Source organism: Lithobates pipiens, unplaced genomic scaffold (assembly GCF_037356315.1).
Source record: "Lithobates pipiens isolate NorthernLeopardFrog02 unplaced genomic scaffold, aLitPip1_a1.2 Scaffold_13, whole genome shotgun sequence".
Taxonomy (NCBI): domain Eukaryota; kingdom Metazoa; phylum Chordata; class Amphibia; order Anura; family Ranidae; genus Lithobates; species Lithobates pipiens.
Window position 1 is genome coordinate 20,874,287 of NW_027507718.1, and position 16,370 is coordinate 20,890,656.

At 38.8% G+C, this 16,370-nt stretch overlaps 2 protein-coding genes across 3 annotated transcripts in view; one reads left to right on the forward strand and one right to left on the reverse strand.

Annotated features, from left to right (window-relative positions):
• Window positions 1-7,316, forward strand: part of LOC143973964 (guanine nucleotide-binding protein subunit alpha-14) — a 175,183-nt gene extending 167,867 nt beyond the window's left edge. The window contains exons 6-7 of the mRNA XM_077474895.1: window positions 298-451; window positions 4,917-7,316. Of these exons, the coding sequence (XP_077331021.1) occupies window positions 298-451; window positions 4,917-5,107 (345 nt within the window). The 3' untranslated portion in view covers window positions 5,108-7,316. The remainder of the gene's footprint in view (window positions 1-297; window positions 452-4,916) is intronic.
• A 1,137-nt stretch (window positions 7,317-8,453) lies between these two features.
• The window catches only part of VPS13A (vacuolar protein sorting 13 homolog A), a 327,166-nt gene continuing 319,249 nt past the window's right edge, over window positions 8,454-16,370 (reverse strand). For both annotated transcript variants that reach the window (XM_077474893.1, XM_077474892.1), the window contains exon 72: window positions 8,454-11,579. In XM_077474893.1, coding sequence (XP_077331019.1) covers window positions 11,529-11,579 — 51 coding nt within the window. In that variant the 3' untranslated portion in view covers window positions 8,454-11,528. The remainder of the gene's footprint in view (window positions 11,580-16,370) is intronic.

Genomic DNA, 16,370 nt, shown 5'->3' on the forward strand with positions numbered 1-16,370 from the left:
GATTAAGTTAATTTTCATGGTAAAGAGGGACTTTGCAATTAATAATCATTCTTCATAACATTTTGGTGTATATGCAAATTGCCATCCTAAAAACTTAAAAGCAGCAGACTTTGTGAAAATTAATATTTGTGTCACTCAAAACTTTTGGCCACAGCTGTAGTTGTATTTTCTATACCATTTGGAAATTCGTGTTTTTATTATATTTGAATATTTTTTTTTCGCCTGTATAATATCCACCTGCACATTTGAATTCTGTTAATATAAATATATAATTAAAAAAAATGTTTTTTTCTTCAGAATCGAATGGAAGAAAGCAAAGCTCTGTTCAGGACCATCATAACTTACCCCTGGTTTCTGAATTCTTCTGTTATCCTGTTCTTGAATAAGAAGGATTTGTTAGAGGAAAAAATCCAGTTCTCTCACCTAATTGACTACTTCCCAGAGTTCACTGGTAAGCATTGGTTACACTGTTGTTGCAAAGGCTTGAAGATAACCATAAAAATTCTGCTCAGATAAGGAATTTTGAGCATAGGGACTTTTTTCTGTAGCATTTCAGCAATGTCAAATCTGACTTTAATCGGATAGTGTTGTGGATCTCCATTGGATTGGTAGAATCCTCAATAGACGGGACCAGATATTCCAAGTTGAAGCATGTAGACCAAGCATATGAATGTGCCCAGTTGCCAAGATTAATTAGGGAGACTCAGCCTACCCGTTGAGTGCTTATTTTTATTCTGACACTTTCCTCTGCCCCTGGCAGGTTGGCCAGCTAGCTGGTATCTCCAGAGAGGATGGTATGCTCATTGTTTTGAGTGATCCTGATTCTCAGCCTGTGTCTTGAAGACCAATGGTGCATCACTCGCATATTAGAGTCTAAGCCCTTGTACACACAGTCGGAGATTCCGACAACCAAATCCGTTGGATTTTGTCCGAAACTGTTGCATACACACGGTCGGACAAAGTTGTCGGAAAATCCGATGTGATGACATTATTTCGTTAAGACAGGACTATGTTCACACTAGTAGCCAATAGCTTTGGTGTAGGAATTTGATCTGAGCATGCGTGGCACTTTGTCCAATCGGAATTCTCTACACATGATCTGAGTATGTCCGATCGGAGCATTTTTTCGGAAAATTTTACCAACAAGTTGGAAAACTTGGTCCGTCGGACACTCAGACGGAAACAGTCCGATGTAGACCACACACAGTCGGAATATCCAACAAAACGGTCCAATCGGACACATTCCGTCGGAATCTCTGACCGTGTGTACAAGGGCTTAGAAGGAAACTGCCCCCAGAACAGTGTAAAACTTGGCTGGATGCTCTGGCTGCAAGATATTCTATATAAAAGGTACATTTAAGCTGGGTACACTGGCTACTGTAGAACAGACAGATGTACACATGGACCAATTTTCATGCCGTGTGTACTGGGCTTTTACCTTGGAAAAGTTGAAGTTTGTTGGATAATATCCACAGTTCCTAAATTATGTACATGCTTAAGTTGCTCTACTCTTTCATATAAAGTGCATGTATCCTTCCTCATAAGCCACTCAGACCTAAAGTAAACCACCTTCACCTGCCTCAGATGTGTACTCAGGCTCAGAACTGTAGCCTGCCACAGTGTTAACATCCTGGGCCCAAAATCATTGGCCTGTGTCTGGAGTGTCTCCAAGTAAAAGTGTGTACTACAAATATCAGTTTGGTTTGCATTTAAATATATCAAAATAATTCCCAATATTCCACCTAGTTTCTACAGAGCTGTGTATGTATCACTTTAAGACTCTGAAATAATGAGGCTCTATGCACACATTCTGCTTTTACCAGCATCAGATTTTTATTTTTTTTGCAGCTTAAAAACTCTCCATGTTGTTCTGTGTGTCCATCATGCACACATAGGCTTTTAGGAGCTGTAAGACGCATAGGCCTTTTTCAAGCTGCAAAAAAAAACCCAGGGCCAGCGTGTTCTGAAGACCAGCGTTACAGCAATGTCTGCTGGATACAGCATTAAGCCGTGACAAGTGGGTTCTTTTTGTTTTTGACATGTCAGAAATAAATGGTTCCCTATGAGAGCCGTCATAACTGATCGGATTTTCAGCCCATTGATTTGAATTGAAGTCGCAGCCAAGTCGGATGATGATCCATGCATGCTTGATGGCACATTCCGTTACAAGGGACGGGGTCTCATGGTGACATCATCGGATGGCCATGCAACATGGCTATATAAGAACTGGCAGAGAAGACACATTGAAGATTGATTTTAAGAAAGGACTTGTCAAAAAAACATCTATTTTTATTTACACTACACTGCCTTTTTTTTTGAGTGAATGGGTAGGGGTACCCCATACTCATTCACCTGGGGGCAGTTTCTCACAACCATCTTCCAGGGTTGTCGGGAAGAGGCCCTTTGAGGGCGTGTGGCCTGGTATGGCGCTTGCGTGAAGCATGCCCTATTCCTGAACTGCTGGGCTGCATGCTCAGATAAGGGTCTGGTACTGATTTTGGGGGGGCGCGCGCTGTTTTTTTCCCCCATTTTGGCATGGGGTTCCTTTTCAAGATCTTCAGTTGGGTCATGATAATCTGACTTGGGTGTGACTTCTATTCAGATCAATGGGCTGTAAGGTGGATTGGTTAAGATGGCTCTCATAGGGAAGCATTAATTGTGACATGTAATGCGACTTGTGCTCTGTAGTAAGAGTGGAAAATAGAAGAGGCTACTAAACGCACATTAACGCCAGTGCAAAGAGCTACTAAAAGCGTGTTTTTACATCCCCTTTTTCCTGGTTTTGGTAGTGGCTTTACAGCTCGTTTTTTGTTTTTTTTTAACGCCCTGTCTGCATGAGGACTAAGTAGCCTTTGTTTTCGGCTCTGTACACTTTGTCAACACTATTACACGAGATGGGTGACATGAGTTATTCTAGGAATCCAGTCAAGAGAAATGTGGAGGTTTCCAATGCTGACGTATGAGTTTCTTGTTTTTTACCTAAACACCTGGCTTCAATACTTTGGGGATCACTTAGCAGAAACCAATTCAGGACATCTGACTGGTTTTTGATTTGCATATATGTTCTGAGTCATTGACTCATAATGTATTGAAGCCAGAGGATCTGGATACCTGTGCCAGGCAGCTAGTGGTTTCAAGTATATGACCATTTGACAGACCTCCTATTTCTGTTAAGAGAGTTTTACATGTATATGAAATCGGGGAGAGGATCTCATCTTTTTCTGCTGCAGATTCACTTTCCCTCCGCCACAGCCTGTGACTGGACAGTGAAAGGACAAGCAGCACACTAATCGGTTCATCTCTTACAATAGCAATAAAAAGTATGTGAATCCTGTTGGCATTAACTGGTTTTCTGAATTTGCCATAAACTGTGATCTGATCTAAGTCGATACTCGTCATACACAGTGGGATTGATTTACTAAAACTGGAGAGTGCAAAATTTGTTGAAGTTGTGCATGTTAGCCAATTGGCTTCTAACTTTAGTTTGTTCAGTTAAGCTTTGAGATAAAAAAAAAACATTGGTTTCTATGCAGAGCTGCACCAGATTTTGCACTCTCCAGTTTTAGTAAATCATCCCCTTTGTGCTTAAGCTGATAACACACAAACAATTCTTATTTTTTGTGACTTTGTTATTGAACACATCCATTAAACGTTCACAGAGCTGGAAGAAAAAGTAAATGAGCCCAAAAAATGACTTGCACAAAAGTGAATTGGAGTCCGATTAATGAAATGAGTTTGGAGCTGCTTCGAATTAAGACGATATGAACAGCATTCTTAAAATGTTTGCATAAGAAGCATCAGCTGATGTGAACCATGCCTTGCAAAAAAGGGGCTCTCTGAAGACGTACGATTAGGAGTATTTGATCTGTATAAAACTGTAAAGAGGGATACAAAGCAATCTCAAAGTGTTTAGGCATCCATCAGTCAAGTTGAATTGTTTGGGAAGAATACTCAGTACTATGAATGGCGTTAAAAGGCACATCATCCCACCTGTGACATATGGTGGAGGGAACGTTATGATTTGGGCCTGCTTTGCTGCCTAAGGGCCTGGAACAATTGCCATCATTGGGTAAAATGAATTACCAAGTTTACCAAACTATCCTAAAGAATAATAAGCATTGAAGTAAATCCACCACCGACTGGCTTCAGAAAAAGAAAATGTGCCTTTTTGTAGTGGCCCAGTCAGATGCCAAACTTTAACTCCATAGAAGTGCTGTGGCATTACTGCAAGAGAGCCGTTCGGACTTTGCGACGGGAAATGTTGGATGACAGGCTGTTGGCAGAAAAAAAACATCTGTATGCTCCAACGGACAATTGCTGAAAAAACACTTAGTATGTCTAGTAGGTTACCACGTTCGTAATTGTTGGCCAACATTTGTGTGACCGTGTGTATGCAAGACAAGTTTGAGCCAACACCCTTCGGACAAAATTCCACGGTTTTATTGGCCAACAATCCGATCATGTGCACGAGGCATTAGTCTGAGCTGCAGAAGTTTTTTTTAAAGAAGAATGGTCAAACATTCCTCAATGTTGTGCAGGTTTAAGCCAGAGCTACCAAAAGTGATTGCTTGAAATCATTGACGCGAAAGGAGGGTCAACCAGCTATTAACACAAAGGGTTAATTTACTTTTTTCCTCAAACACTGACTGTTTAATGGGTTTGTTCAGTAAAGGCATGAGAAATTAGCTCTGGTTCCAGTTAAGCCCAAGGGGTTCACAAACTTTTTTGTTGCCACTGTGTCATTCTGCTCTCTCCTATTAACATGTTCCTTGTGTTGCTTATCCCTCCCTATCTCTAAGCTCTGCTGTACACAACTGGGATAGTAAGCAAAATGGAATTGTATTGCGTAGTGGGGTAGTAGACCTTTATAGCTCTGTATGAGTATATTTCTAATGGATTCTGTGTTTGTCAAAAAGGTCCTAAACAAGATGCCAAAACCGCTCGGGATTTCATTCTGAAGCTCTACCAGGACCAGAACCCTGACAAAGAGAAGGTCATCTATTCTCATTTCACCTGCGCTACAGACACTGAGAATATTCGCTTTGTCTTTGCTGCTGTTAAAGACACTATCCTACAACTAAACCTTAGGGAGTTCAATCTAGTGTAAGAACTGGACAATGCAGTCTGTGGATCTTTTAATTATTCTGTACCAATGACTTGTCCCCTTGGAGGCAAGATGGTATAGCTCTCTACCAACTGTACTGTGCTCTAATTTTTAAGAATATCTCTGGTGAAAATGTAATCAGGAAGAGAAAATATTAATTCCCTCCCCCACTTACTGTTTTTTTTTATTTTTTTTTAATGTGGTTCATATACCTTAAATGAGCCCCCCCGTGTTTTAGCTTATTTTATCCAATGTACAAAAAGATATTTAAAAAAAAATCAGACTGAAAAATGAAACTTAAAAAATAGATGAATTGTTTTATCCCCCCCAACCATGTTGTGTTTTAGTTTGTAACCAGCATTGCCTTAACTTTTTCAAAGCAACACAACATTTTTAATAGAAAATCTTAACTTTTTTTTTAAATAGACCCAGGTGTTTGACTTTATAATTGTAGAATGTATGTTTTCTTTCTGAAGGATGTGGGTGGGTGTTATTTAATAGAGCCATTAACAGAAAAGCTAGATTATCTATTGAGAAGAATGTTAATCAAGGAACTTTTACAATGTAATACCAAAGACAGACATTGTAATGATATTTGTAAATATGTATCTCTTTATAAATAATATGTATGTGTATATATCTGTATAAGCATATATACATATATTTTTGTTTTCTTCCAGTGAGGCAGTTTGAATATGAAGAAAAATACAATTTAAAATCTTAGGACACTAAAGGATCTTGGCGTGCTGTATATGTTCTGTATTTGATTTTCAAACTGGCTACTTTATTAGCAATGCGTGTGCTATCTAGCCTCCACAATAAAGTGCTTTTTTTCATTTCATTTTTTTAGGAGGTCATGTTTCAAAAAGCATACTTGACCATTTTCCAAATGGTAAACTTTATCCATTTGTATTCTTGTTGGGGGCTTTTTGAAAGAAAAAAAAAATACCCCCCCCCCCTTTTTTTTTTTGCCTAGCTGGTAGATGTTTTTCTTCTTAAACTGTATCTATGCAGCCTCTAAGCAATCTTACACACCCAAATGATCAACCTTTTGTTCTTATGTATAAAATTCAGATTTCCTAATTTCAAGTTTTGTAAGTTATTTTTCTTAAATTGCACTATCACTCATGACTTCTCTTACAAAGCCAACATTTTGTAAAAGCGATTCACAATGAAAGCCTTATAGGAAAACATGGTGATGTCAGTGCAGAATTTCTGTGAGCATCATCAGATAACCAGACACAGCAATGTGTATGATTATTTTACTTTTAAGTGTATTTTTGATACTGATTATTTGTTGTTAAACTGCTAAATGGATCAACATTATTTGGGTTTTGATTTTAAATCTGATGTTTTGTTAGCCTTTGTCAAGATTATATTTTCTGTTTTTAAATGTAGTGGTATTCAGAATATGTTAAACATTTGTATATATAAAATGTGTCCTTGGCAAGTAATGTTGGTTGTTTGATAACACAATAAGATCTGCTTGTACAGGAAATGGTACTTTTATTTCCTGATTATGTTTTGGATAGTCTTCCCCGAACTAAAGAATAGTAGATGCAGGCCTTGTAGTATGAGTGATGTGACCCCTAAGAAGTAGTAAAGAGGCACAGAGGAGGAAGCTCACACAGCAGTTCTGTTGTGTGGTTGGGTAGAACTCATCACTCGCCATAGAATTTTTTTTTCCCCCATAGGCTTGTATGTCAGGCATCACCATTGCTTAAAACAGCTCGCCACTCACAATTTTGATATTCCAGATGGCTTGCCTTTTTATTTTTCTTTTTTTAAACCTGTTATTTTGTGGTGTCATCCACTTCTGGGCTCCCTGGTATCAGCCCACTCTGGCAGGCAGGATTTGATGGGAGGGTGGTCTGTATTCTTGGTTCTACAGGTCAACCTTAATATGAAATATATGCAAAGCAACCAGAATTGTGATTTTTTTTTTTTTTTTTTTAAACCGAACAATTGTTGGGAAGTTAAGAGACTGTGTATGAGGATATAAGTAGTTTTTAGGCCCTTAATGTATGCCACACTGAACTTGGTGCAGCTCCACCTTTTATATAAGATATGGCAACGACTCTACATCATTTTACTGCCACTGTTTGCTGGCTTAATGCAGGGAATCCCTTTTACACTCTCCAACTCTATTGTTTTTATGTTTGTTTGTTTTTTTGCGTTTACAATTTCAATAAAGATATGAAAACTTCTGGAATCTTAATGTATAATTGTAGACTAAAACTACAGCAACCTTGTGGAAAAGATATTATATATCAATGTGAGATCCTGAACTGCATAAGAAATTAAAGTGATTGTAAACCCTCACCATGCAAAACAACCCATTCAGTTTAAAGAAAAAAAAAAAGCCAAATTATTTGTCTAGATTAAAAAATATTATATATTTTTTTTATATATGTGTTCTCAGCTGCATAAAAGCTAGGGGAGGAAAGAATGCAGTGCACTGGTCTTCCTAGGGAAAGGTTGTAGGGGGGAGGAGGAGAGTGTCAGGACAAGTATGATCACTGGAGGAGAAGCAGGCTGCGTTTCCAGCACAGCTACAGTACAGACCACGATGTGCCTAGTCTAGTCAGTTTTTAATAAGAAAGTAGATTGAGTGGCAGGAACACCAGGGATTACATATAAAGAGAAAATTTTATATTTTCTCATATAAGTACAACAGCCACATATCAGGAATATGAAATATTGGGTTTACATATTTAAACTATAAAGCATTACAAGGGTCAAGTGATGTACCTGCCAAAATAGAAAAGTGTGATTTAAAAAAAATACATAGTTCAAATGCACAACAGGCCTCCTGAACGATATTGATGTTTGAGTTTTTGCTTTTTTGGATATCATTTCCGGGTGTTTGTTTTTCACGCACAATAAATACCTTCCTAGGGAAAATTAATTCCCATTTCTGTTTATATTCATTTGCGGTGCAAAATACTGACCAGGAATGCAGATTCAGTTTTTTGGAGTTTTTACTATGGGATAATCGGCTCTTGTTTACATGTGCACAGACACATTGTAAATAACAGGCTACAATTTAGCTCAGTAAAAAAAAAAAACACTGTACTGTACTGTTTTCAAGCTGCAATGTGCAAGAGGCCATAGTGGGAAGTGCAGATTAACAAACATCTGTTTAATTCCTTATCCATAATTCAATGTTTGCATTCACTGCTCTTTGTAAATTCAGGCCTTTGACACAGGAGCAGGCTGTTTTTTTTTTTTTTTTTTTTTTTCATGTGCAAGTTTTAAAAAAGTGGGACCTTTGGGAAATTGTATGTAATACATACAGTAACTAGCTGTGACACATGACAAGCAAAAAGAAGAGACTGCGGTTCATTACTGGAAATCAAGCATGAATAAATTTATTAGCCCAACCTGAAGAAACCTTTTATTAATAGGTAATGTTGTCAATTTTAATGGCGTATCAACTTAATGCATAAAAGTTCAGTGAGACTAGACAAGTTACTGATTCTTTTCATTACATGAAGGTGATCCATTGTACTGCAATCTTTCAGTGAGCTAGCACCCTTTCATTTAGTGGACTGTTAGCCTGTATTGCATTCTTTAAATTTAAAACCAACATAAGCCTGTGACCCACAGAGAGGCCCTGGTGCTATCACTACTGTCTAGTATCAGTGTGCCATCCTTTTTTAGCATTTTTTTTTTCCCCCACTTTAAAATGTTTTAAACTCAGACACTAGTGGATAAGTTCAAACCGCTTTATTACAGTTAAATCATAACCCCAGCTAAAGTTTTCTTTAAGGTTTTGAACGCCGTGGCAAAAGGGCACTGTGTTTTTATTTTTTATTTTTTTGGCCATTGGGAATATATTGTAGAATCCCTTCAGCTCTCATTACGATTTAACTTCTTATGGACCAGAGACTAATTGATACATTTCAACTATCGGCCTATTGGTTTGGGTATACCCTTGTTGCCAAACTTTCATTTTCAAAGCAAAAAATAGTTTTTATTTCGTTTGAAGAGTGTTTTAAAACTACATGTTTTTATTCTGTGATTTGGCCCATTTAGAATAACACTAAAATCTATTTTCAGTACAAAGCATTGTGTTCACAAACTTAACAAGGGTTCTTTGCCCATGTTTGTAACATAACATCAATTTTATATAACTTTTTTGGGGGGGGGGGGGTTTTGGGAAAAACAATGCTTTCTTTTGGCAAATGTGTCATGTGAAAATTTTTTTTTTACTTGCTATGTAATGTAAAGCCCAAAAACTCACAATAAAATGGAAAAAAAAAAGTCTTTATCTAGTTTCACAGGTCAGTATTAATTTTAAACGTGTTTATGTAAAAAAAAAAAAAAAAAAAATGTAATATTTCTTTCATTTTACTGACCCTAAAAAAAAATTCTTGAAGAATGAAGTTATTTAAAAATAACATTAACCAGCTGTTAGACTGATCGAATCTCAACTGGTTCAGCAGGAACCAGCTAAGATTCCAACCATAGATGAGACATGCTCATTGTACCCAAGTTGATCAATATTTGGGTAAAATCAGCCTGCTGGAGTTCACTTGCGATTATTGCAAGCGGGTGGTATAGCCGCCAGCAGTATACTCTTCTCTTGGTGGGAGCAGCTTTCCCTGCACTACTCGGCAGGAGGGATTCCTGTATTTAACACTGTCTGTGTTGATGGTGGAAGTTGAGCAAATTTCTTTCCTTGCAACCTTGGGGGGGGGGGGGGGGGTGGGTGGTGTATGTGTTTTTTGAGAGGCCCCATTATAGCCTGGATACTCAAAAGAAGGTTTCAGGTCCATAACTAATTTCCATTTCAATGCTGAGTGTCAGAGAAACTTGGGGACATAATAGTTTGCTGATGATCCCAAGCACAGTGACCTATAGGTTGAAACATATCAACAGCAATCATGATGGTGCTGATATATGATGCAGTACCACAACATCCACATTATGCACCACTGACCGATCTAGCTGGAGTGATTGTAATCGACTAAAGCATAGGGGTCTTGTCTGTATGCCTGAAGTCTATTGCAGCAAGTACATTTTTTTTTTTTTTTTTTTTAATCCTTTAAATTCTCTAACATTTTACAGCTTAACTCCAGGCCAGCCACTAACTACTATGTTGTCTTACATATAGAAGAATGTTTATCTATTAACACTGTGCTCTCCTGCCAGCACAAACAGATTAGTGCCTGGTCCTACCCTTCCTTATTGCTGCTGTACAGGGGATATAAGAGAACAGCTACCATGATACAGTGTCCAGTACTGATGTCGGTTAAAAATGCATGTAATAAATTTTCACTGAACAAATAACTGCATTAACTGATGTAATATATTTGCCTGGAGTTCAGCTTTAATGTCAATGGATGGTGAAAGTGCAACATTTGAGTAACATTTGAGTATATACAGGTATAGAAATCTAGTTAAGGCATGTTGCAGGAAAAAAAAAAAAAAAACTATATCCCTTACTAGTGCAAAAAATTCTGTAGCACCACATGTTCTATATGCAAGAAAACAAAAACATGCGTACATTCACAACTAATAACTTTAAAACATTTTGATTAAAGAGTAAGAAAAGTAAAATTACATTGAAAGATTTTTCACTGTGTACATTTTAATAATTTGTGTGCAAACTGGTACCCAGAAATGAATGTAAACTGTTCTGTAGTAATACAATAACTTACACAGCAGGCTGTCTTTTACTGTACACATTCTATACAATTAACAGACCATGCCATTCATTAACACCCATTTCACACTGAATAGTATTCTCAGAGTGTATTAGATATTTTTTTCCTTAACTATATAGCTGGTTATTTAGATTTACCACTGCATATAGCTATTAAAGAATAAATTGTCTTTATTTAAATTTGACATAGCCACCAAATTATACAACACTATTTTTATGCTTTGAAATCACGCTCCTTTAGCAGAACTTTGTGTAGCTTGCTGACATGTGTGTGACTTCATGCACAGATGTCTATGCAAGTTGCACATGCAATTGCCAAAATAGTGCAGGAACCTTTTTGTAAATTGGAGTTGCACCGATTTGAATTGTTCCATAGGCACAAATAGGGTGCGAAATATCATGTAATTTGAAACCATCAGATCACACCGATGTGAACAGAGCATAAAGTTGCATAATCTTTTTTCCCCTAAAATATAGGGCACCAGTAACTACTGCATATAGCATTTATACTGTACATGTCTTCATGGCAGGGCTTCTCTTAGGAATAATAGCTCTGTCAAAAATCCGCCATTGTAGATAAGCAGTATGTGTATATATAAAAACATCATTTAGCAATTATACATTAATAGTTTGGTAAAATAGCTGACAATCAATAAGTTAAACAATACCATTCAAAAATGTCGTACAAATGTTTGGCAGGCCATGAAATTTGTGTAGGTGTTAAGTCAGACTTGAGGTTACTGCAATCATCTCTCATGGCTTTGGTTGAAGATCTCTGACTTCTTCCAATTTCGACAGAATCCACTATGGAAATAAAATTATATTAAACATTATTTCAATAAATATACAGGGCTGGAACGAATAGATTATGTAAATAGTTGTCGCTTATTTTCGTAATTAGTTGGCCTGCATACATTATTTGTTTACATATCAGAAAACAGTACAACTCAGTAAGTGCCTAAGAACCTGTGCATGTTTGAGGAGCAATGCCTCATCATAGGACATGTAATCCTGGGCTAAAGGAGAAAGTGAGCAATTCTAAATGTATGTCCAGCATAAGTAACAGCAGCCGCAGCGCACTTGTATCAATCTACATGCCTATGACAAGGGAGTCTGTCGTGCATATTCTATTACACTCCTGTCTGTTCTTTAACCACTTGCCGCCCGCCCTATAACAAATAGACGGTGGCAAAGTGGTTTCATAATCCTGATCGGACGTCATATGGCGTGATCAGGATTATGTGCCGCTGCGCACCCCCGGGGGCGCGCATCGCGGCGATCGTTGTTGCGGGGTGTCAGTCTGACACCCGGCAACTACGATCTCGGTAAAGAGTCTCCGACGGAGACTCTTTACCACGTGATCAGCCGTGTCCAATCGCGGCTGATCACAGTGTAAATAGGAAGAGCCGGTGATCGGCTTTTCCTCACTCGCGTCTGTCAGACGCGAGTAGAGGAGAGCCGATCGGCTGCTCCTCTGACAGGGGGTGCCTGTGCTGATCTATTATCAGCACAGCCCCCCCGAGGATGCCCACACTGGACCACCAGGGATTCCACTCAGTGCCACAATGGATGCCAATCAGTGCCCATAATGGATGCCAATCAGTGCCCACAATGGGCATCACTGATTGGCATGCATTATTGCTTGGCATACATTAGTACAGTATAATAATACAATGCCGCCTATCAGTGCCCATCCATGCCCACCTGTGCCGCCTACCCATGCCCACCTGTGCAGACTACTCATGCCCATCCATGCCAGCTATCAGTGCCAATTTGTGCCACCTATCAGTGCCCATCCGTGCCACATATCAGTGTCCATCAGTGCCACCTTATCATTGTCCATCAGTGCCCATCAGTGAAGGAGAAAATTTACTTATTTACAAAGTTTTCAAACAAAATTATTTTTTTCAAAATTTTCGGTATTTTTTTATTTGTTTAGCAAAAAATAAAAACCGCAGAGGTGATCAAATACCACCAAAAGAAATCTCTATTTGTGGGAAAAAAAATTATAAAAATTTCATTTGGGTATAGTGTAGCACGACCGCGCAATTGTCATTCAAAGTGCGACAGCGCTGAAAGCTCAAAATTGGTCTGGGCAGGAAGGTGTTTAAGTGCCTGGTATTGAAGTGGTTAAATAAAAATTTAGATCTCTGAGCCTGATGATATGTACCATATTCAACCTCTATCAGTATATACTTCTGTCTGTTATTTTCAGAATGTATTAGATATTTTGTTCCCTAACTATATAGCGGATTATTTTTTTGTTTACCACTGCAGTAAATTGTCTTTATTTAACCACTTCAACCCCTGGAAGATTTGGCGGCTCAATGACAGGCCATTTTTTTGCAATTCGGTACTGCGTTGCTTTAACTGACAATTGCATGGTCGTGCGACACTGTACCCCAAAAAAAATTGATGTCTTTTTTTTTCCCCTCGAATAGGGCTTTCTTTTGGTGCTATTTGATTGCCTCGGTTTTTATTTTTTGCACTATAAACAAAAGAAGAGCGACAATTTTGAAGAAAATACAATATCTTTTACTTTTTTCTATAATTAATATTAAGCGCATATTGATTTAACATTTATTGTACCTATATTGCTCACATTTCTCTCTGAAATGTGGCACATTGTATAATATATCATCAGCGCTACACATTTTCCTTTTACATCACTTTTACAATAAGTCTTATTGTTGTGTTGGCTGCTCATTCATTTTAGGTTGGCGCAGTATTTACACCTACTTTTCAACATATATTGATTGATTTGCGCAAAAGTTAGTGTCTACAACATAGGGGATAGATCTATGGCATTTTTATTTTTTTTACTAGTAATGGCAGCGATCTTTTTATCTTTATTTTTAACTTTTATCGGACACTTGACACATTTTTTAAACCATTGACAATTATACAGCGATCAGTGCTATAAATGGCACCGATTATGGTGTAAATGTCACTGGCAGGGAAGGGGTTAACCGTGTTCCCTATGTGTTTTCTAACTGTGGGGGGATGGGACTGTCTAGAAGGGGAAAGATTGGTGTTCATATATAGTATGAACACACAATCTCTCCTCTCCCCTGAAAGGTTCTCGCTCTGTCACGAGCCATCGCATCAGCTCCGGACACGCTGTGGGTGTGCCCCTAGATGCCGAAAGGTAACAGTTTCGTCCAGCCGTGTCATTCTGCCACAGTAAAAATGGCAGCAGCTGGTTGGCAAAAGCGATTAAACGTGACATAGTAACTAAATTATACGCCACTTTTTTTCGGTTTTTATCTAACTGAAACACTAAATCGGCAAACAAATTGATTATGAAAATAATCGCTAGATGCAGCCCTATAAATATGGTATTTTACTGAATTGTAGCAAAGACTAGTTAGTTCTATAAAAACAATGCAAAAAAGTAGGCCATAAAATACATTTAAATATACAAAACTGTGCAAAGTTTTAAGCAGATGTTAAAAAAAAAAAAAAAAGCTGTAAATTAAAAATACTTGCAGCAATACAACTGTTAACAGGATTTTTAAAACAGCTTACCTGTAAAATCCTTTTCTTTGATGTACATCAGGGGACACAGAAGAGCCATAGTAGTTACTATGTGGGTTATAGGGCCACTGATAGGTGATGGACACTGGCACGCCCTAAGGCAAGAAGTGTACTCCCTATATAACCCCTCCCACTACAGGAGTCCTCAGTTTTGTAGCCAAGCAATACAAGTGTATAGCAAGAAGGGAGGGACCGCTGTGTCCCTGATGTACATCAAAGAAAAGGATTTTTACAGGTAAGCTGTTATAAAAATCCTGTTTTCTTTTCATACATCAGGGGACACAGAGCCATAGTAGTTACTATGTGGGATGTCCCATAGCAATGGCAACTGAAGGGAGGGAGACACAACAGAAAAGTAGGTCAAAAAAGAGGCCAGATGACTCATACTGCAGCCTGCAGTACACTGCACCCAAAGGCGATATCCTCATGACCTTTAACATTGATTTGATGAAATCTGGTAAATGTATGAACTGAAGACCAAGTTGCGGCCTTACAGATCTGAGCCATAGAGGCCTGATGATGCACTAAGGGCCTTGGTTGAGTGTGCTTTAACATGAAAAGGAGGAATTTTCTTCTTTAAGCCATAAGCTTGAACAATCACTTGACAAATCCATTTGGAAATAGGGGACGGGCAGCATCAAAATCTACTTTTTGGACCTTCTGGTAATACAAACAAAACATCTGTTTTGCGAACCGGAGCAGTCGCCTTTAAAGAGACTCTGATCGCCCTTACTACATCAAGGGAATGTAGTGCCTTCTCTTCCCTAGATTAAGGCTCTGGAAGGAAAGAAAGAAGAATATCTTTGTGTAAATGAAAACCTGTCGCCACTTTTGGGAGGAATTCAGGATGAGGACAAAAAAAACCACCTTATCCTTGTGCATGATCAAATATGGCTCTTTACAAGACAGAGCCGCTAGTTTCGATCCTCTTCTAGCAGAATAAATGCAACCAAAAAGATTCTCTTTCTTGTCAAAAAAAATTCCTGTAAAGGCTCAAAAGGCTGATTCTGCAAAGCCAATAAGACCAAATTTAAATCTCATGCATTTAGGGGTGCCTCGATAGGGGGATTAATCAGTGTTACCGCCTGAATAAAGCTACACACCAGAGAGTGGGAAGCAAGAGGCCGTTGAAAAAACACCGACAAGGCCAAGATCTGGCCCTTGATAGTACTCAAGGCCAGCTTCATTTCTAATCCCATTAGCAGGGAATCAAGGCTCCTACCTATGACATACTTCCTGGGGTGCCAACCCCTGGATCCACATCAAGAAACATATGCCTTCCAGACTCTATAGTAAATGATTCTGGAAGCCGACTTCCTGTCATTAATCAAAGTAGACAATACTGAAGGAGATAACCCACGATCCTTTAGAATGTGGGTTTCAATAGCCAAACTGTTAAATTTAGCGTCCGTAAGGTAGGATGGAATACCGGACCTTGTGCGAGAAGGTCTGGCCATGATGGCAGAGTCCAAGGGACTGCTACTGCCATCTTTATGATCTTGGCAAACCAAGATCTTCTGGGCCACGCTGGGGCCACCAGAATCACCTTGTTTTGTTCCTGCAGGGAAGGTGCGGAAGTAGCAGAACTGGAGGAAACGCATAGATCAGTGAAAACTGATCCCATGGGAAGACTAAATGCATCTGTTACACATGCTAGCGCATCCCTCGTTCTCAACACAAAGTTGTCGACTTTGTTGTTGAATCTGGACCCAAACAGGTCCATGTCTGGAATACCCCATTTCTGACATATCGCTAGGAAGATGTCGGGGTGAAGAGACCATTCTCCCGGAAATAATTGTTGGCGACTCAAGTAGTCTGCCTGCCAATTTTCTCTTCCTGGAATGAAAATTGCCGATCGGCAAGGAATGTTGTGTTCTGCACAAGCTAGAACATGATTCACCTCTTTTTGGGCTGCACAACTTTTCGTGCCCCTCTGGTGATTGATGTAAGCCACAGCCGTGGCATTGTCGGATTGAATCCAGACAGGACAATCCCGTAGTCTAACCATCAAAGATTCTAGGGCCAGACGTACTGCCCGAATCTCCAAAATGTTGATGG